At 37.7% G+C, this 5,069-nt stretch overlaps 1 protein-coding gene across 3 annotated transcripts; it reads right to left on the bottom strand.

Annotated features, from left to right (window-relative positions):
* Nucleotides 1–273: 273 nt before the first annotated feature.
* LOC109859795 (serine/threonine-protein kinase PAK mbt) lies at nt 274–4,729 on the bottom strand. Of its 3 annotated transcripts, none has more exons than XM_020438358.1 (7): nt 4,480–4,729; nt 3,817–4,192; nt 3,303–3,693; nt 2,778–3,194; nt 2,151–2,683; nt 1,603–1,756; nt 274–1,487 (listed from the first exon to the last, which is right to left on the bottom strand). In XM_020438358.1, the coding sequence occupies exons 2-7, from the start codon at nt 4,182–4,184 to the stop codon at nt 1,326–1,328; spliced, it is 2,025 nt and encodes a 674-aa protein (XP_020293947.1). In that variant the 5' UTR covers nt 4,185–4,192; nt 4,480–4,729; the 3' UTR covers nt 274–1,325. The 3 variants fall into 3 exon arrangements, with proteins under 3 accessions (XP_020293947.1, XP_020293946.1, XP_020293948.1); XM_020438357.1 differs by having other exon boundaries at nt 3,817–4,195; nt 4,480–4,728; XM_020438359.1 differs by lacking the exon at nt 4,480–4,729 and adding an exon at nt 4,344–4,418.
* Nucleotides 4,730–5,069: the final 340 nt, after the last annotated feature.

Below are 5,069 nucleotides of genomic sequence, written 5' to 3'. Positions count from 1 at the left end.
GGGTAACACCGTGAGCGCGCGAACCGCGCCAGGCTGTCTTAAGCTGTGTTCCGTTTCACGCATACGCGCGCATTTATCTATACTATACGTGACGTGTATTATAAATAAATGCGCGCGTATGCGTGAAACGGAACGCAGCCTTACGCGCTTAAGACGGCCCGATGCATGCTTATTCGCGGATCTTTGTTAATTAAGATCTCGGTAACTATTGCGAATTTCGCAAAATGATATAGCACTTTTCGACTCAGTTTTACTCCTTCTATCTGCCTACAAGAGATGTTACACCAATTGTCGGACACCCTGTGTGTGTATGTGTGTAAAATATAATATTTTTTTCTAATTTTATCAACTCGCATTAATGTACAGATATACATGCATATGAGCACATGAATGGAATTTTGAAGTAAATTACATATGTTTCTCCCCTTTCCACACTCCTTTTGCTTTTGACAAAGTGTGGTGGCATCTTTAGATGCTCTCATGGAAAAATTAATCAGATGGTTTCCCGTTGCCTACCTGATGCTGGTGACCATCTAGTGGTTCTTTCGTTTTTAGAGACGATTTCTCTTCCCAAAGGCAACAAGATACCCTTGCTCAGTTCTTGAGAGCTCCAATTGGAGGCCCGATTCAGTTCGCTTTTCAATCGACAATCTCGACGTGAAAGAGACTGGCCCGGGAAAATCCGACGATGTTGATTCGATTTCGGGACCTTCCTATTCGTAGGCCCGGCACTTAAGCCGCGAGATTACTGGGCCAGTTAGGTTTACACATGTACACAAACAAAAATATATACACTTTATTTGATGACGCCAAATGGCGTCATCATACCGGCGATCCAAAGGTTAACTAGCACATTTTTGGCTTTGAATTATGCCACATGCATTGTTTCATTACATTATGATTTAAGAAATCTCATAGCGCCTTTATATTTAAAAAGTGGCATACTTGTTTAATGATGTAAATATATAATTTAAAAAGCTCTTACACTTGTGTGTTATATATATTAAATTTGATATAATTTTAATATCTTCTCAAAGTTTAACTTGTAGTAACAAAAACACATCGGATCACAGAAGCAGAATATATTTAAACTACGTTAGCCGAACGTTTGAAATCTAGTTGTTCAAACATTTTAATCGGTCGTGTCTTTTTATCAGAGAAAAACTTAAAAAACTTAAAATTTTTCATGAAAATCCGGAGATCTTGAACTTGATAGATTTATTAAGCTGCCAAAAACTACGAACAGTTCTCTATCGATATCATCAAAGATGCGATCAACATTTGACTTGACTAACGTTCGAACTTAAGAAATTGTTGTAACCTCGTCAGCAGTTTGTGTGTCTAGCGCCTCTCATTAATGGAATCAAAATACTAGGACTTTGAGCCTGCCTAAGGAATGGATGTTGCAATAGTTCAGCTGCCGTGGCTCGTTGCGCCGGGTCGCGCACTAACATACGTTCGAGGAAACCTTGAAGACGCGGGCTAACCTTTAAATAAAGATAAAAAAGTGTTATTCACTTTCTAAATTTGGTTATTTGTTGGAATAATCTGAATCAGAGAGATGCTTGTGTGAGATTCAGTGAAAAGAAAAATTAATCTTACTTTGTGAAAATTTTTTAATTTTGGTGGCGGCATATCTCTGATGCGTCTCATAGCTTGCAGAGGTGGTTCATTGAAAAACGGTGGTTCACCATCAATCATTTCGATGATCATTATTCCTAACGACCAGATATCCACTTCAGGTCCATATGGCAATCTGTAATTCAAAAATGCAAACAACTCTTTTTGTTATATTTGTCTGACAATTGAAACAATAAAATGTTTTAAAGAATAGAAATGTGTTACATCGTTTCATGTATTTTAACCTTTTCATTGCTGTAAGCGCGTATACGCGCTTTGAAATTTCAGAATAATGCTATAAGCGCATATATGCGTATTCGGTATTTATATACATATATATTATCGGTATTCATATAATTTTATATTATTATATTATTGCAATGTAACTCGATATTTTGAAAACTTTCTTATTTTCTACAAAACTTTTATTACTTTGCGCGCTAGCAAAAAGGTCGCCTTCTATCGCGCGCGCTCTGCATTAGACTTCGCCGCAGCGAAAAGGTTAAATTATTAAATATAAGAAACATAACCTTGAAATAACTTCGGGACTCATCCAATACGGAGTTCCTACTAGAGATTTTCGCTTTGGTAATTCTTGAGAGACTTGAGCACAAAAACCAAAATCCGACAATTTTACTCTGCCATCCGCCGTAAGTAATATCGAATCAGACTTAATATCCCTGTGTATAACACCTTGCGAATGTAAGTACGCCAGCGGCTTAAGACACTGAGAACACACTGTAGCTATTTGACTCTCGTCCATTCTCGAGTGTGTGACGATGTCAGTTAAGGCACCTCCTTCTAGATATTCCATAACGACCCATAATTCATCGTCCACCAAGAAACTGTCATACATTTCGACTATATTTGGATGATGGTAGTCTCTCATAATGACAACTTCGTTGAAGAGCAATTCGCGTCTCTGTTGTTTTCTTAAATCCATCTTCTTCACTGCAACTTGACGGTTGGTACTCTTATCTGTAGCTATACACACAGTTCCCGTACTGCCTTCGCCGATCTTCAGAAAATTCTCCAGATTTTCTCTTGGATCACCTTGACTTACCTGAATTTACATGTAAAATATATATATGCAAATATTATAAAACTCAAAATCTCTTAGAAAGCAAAACAATTTGTTTGATTGACATTTTACATACCACCATCTGTAAAGCAGCCCTGAATTGTTCATGCGTGAGTCTTTGCTCAGTTTGCTTATTGGTGCTACTCGAACTTGTACCAACTGCTAAGTTTCCTGACGAGACAGCACTTTTCATATTCTGATTTTGATCTGGAGTCGAGCCAGTTGCTGATATTGCGGACGGTATGGTTGGTTTTGATAAATTATGCATTGACTGAGAAGTTTCTAAGTTTGGTTTCTTTAAATGTGACTGCAGATTAGACGGATTTTCAGACATGTTGTACGTCTGAGGATATTTGGTAATGTTATGTGAACTTAATTGACTCAGCGGTCGTTGCGAGGCTATTGAACCTACTGGCGAAATTTTTGGCTGTAGCTTGTGTAATAACACATTTTGACCCATTTGATGATCCCTCGATGCTTCTATAGTTAAACCCTATATAAATTAAAAATCAATTCAGATGTTACAAATGTTTTTGCATTATGTATGACTGTTACAATTTTATAAATATGTAACTTATGTGTGTGATATATAATTAAGTACCTGTACATTGCCATTAAATTGATGTGATGTCATAGCCATTTGCGAATTAAGTCTATGAAATTCTGTATCAGAAAGTTGTGGAGTATTCGGACTTTGTACTGGAATTTGGGAATTTACTATAGGACTTAAGTTTTGGAAGTTTAAGGATAAATTTGGTACATTGGATCTTGAGTGAGTTAAATTAGGTGATGATTGCATGTTAGGATTAAGATTTTGAAGATTTGGGATCATATTTTGCATACTGGAGTTTAGTCCACTGCCAATACTTGGGGAATTTTGCCTCAGCTTGTCAATGTAATTATGCAGCTTGCTAAAGTTTGTAAAACCTTGATTAACATTTGCGGGTATTTCTTGACCTTCTGGCACAGATGGCGGAAGATTGCTGTTATGCCTATGTAAAAAAAATTTTTTTTTTAAATCTACATTACAATTTCAAATACATGGAACAATATATGTGCAACTTGTATATTTACAAGTAAATAAAATAAGAAAAGCAAAACAAGTTTTAAAACACCTGTAATCTTTTCTGAGACGTGGTGGACTAGAAGAACGTAGAGAATTAGAGCGAGCAACTGTACTGGTTTTAGGCAAGCCATTCTCCACAGTCTTCTCAGTAGCAAGTGGTCTATTTATTCTAGGATCATTGTGTCCTCTTACAATAGTCTTTAAATCAAGAATCTCAGTAGGTGTGATCTCACTTGGATCAACCAAAGGCAGTGGTCTGTTGGTCGATTTAAGTATCTGATTATTTCCAACTATCGAGGCCCACTGCAATGGCAGTCCAACAAATTTTCCCTCACGTTTGTCAAAGCCAGTGTGCACTCTGTGCTCAAAATTGGTTGGTGTGGAGATTTGGGGTTTCTTTTTCTTCTTCGTAAACATTGTTCCTGCTACTAAAAACAACAATAGAATGTTATACACATATCTATTCACTTGGGTAATGTAATATCTATGCCGTGCAATGTAGCACTTTGTCTATTAATAAGAGATAAAAACAAATATTCAGTTGCATATGTTTGAGTTTTTTACAACGGATCGTACTTTGGGAAGTGCATGTTATTCGAATCGAAAGTATGTATCGAAAAAGATTTGAATTTACAGAACTTGGAGTAAAATTGGTATAGGGAAAACAACGCGGGGCGAGGGAAGGAAGCCAAATGACAGCAACAACGCCTACCAAGTGATAATGTAACTTCTGCGACGCGGTTCCACTAAAGCTCGTTCGAACGGTGTTGTCACGCCAGAGAAATTTGTCAAAGAGATTAGATCGCTTGTGGTGTGAACGCGGGCCACGACAATATGAAAACATAGGCGATGTCGCGCATTAAAACACATAAATACGCCATTCATCCGTGACTCGGAGCAGGTCGTACACTTGCACACCGGCGCTCCGCGCGGTAAGCTTCCGAATCTTTTCTGGCATTTAGTTCATGACAATTTGCTGAAACGTGCGTGAGACGTGAGTACGCGAGCGCGCGTAGCACCTGCCTGCGCGCGCGCTTACCGGAAACGGGAGAGGGAGAGGAATGCGAGAGAGAAAGCGATCGCAGAGAAAAAGTGATCCACGTGGAAATCCTTTGATCAAATAACACGCAATATTCCAGTTCAATGAATTCGCACCGGATTTTTCCGTTCGTATAAATCTTACAATCCAAAGAAAAACAACTCTAATTATTCTTCTATCCAAAGAATAACAACCGTAATTATTATTTCCAATACTGAATGAATAAAGCCGCAATAAAATAATAATCTAGACAATCATAAAAT

Source organism: Pseudomyrmex gracilis, unplaced genomic scaffold (assembly GCF_002006095.1).
Source record: "Pseudomyrmex gracilis isolate BER0280 unplaced genomic scaffold, ASM200609v1 scaffold_290, whole genome shotgun sequence".
NCBI lineage: Eukaryota > Metazoa > Arthropoda > Insecta > Hymenoptera > Formicidae > Pseudomyrmex > Pseudomyrmex gracilis.
This window is presented reverse-complemented; position numbering and strand designations above follow the sequence as displayed.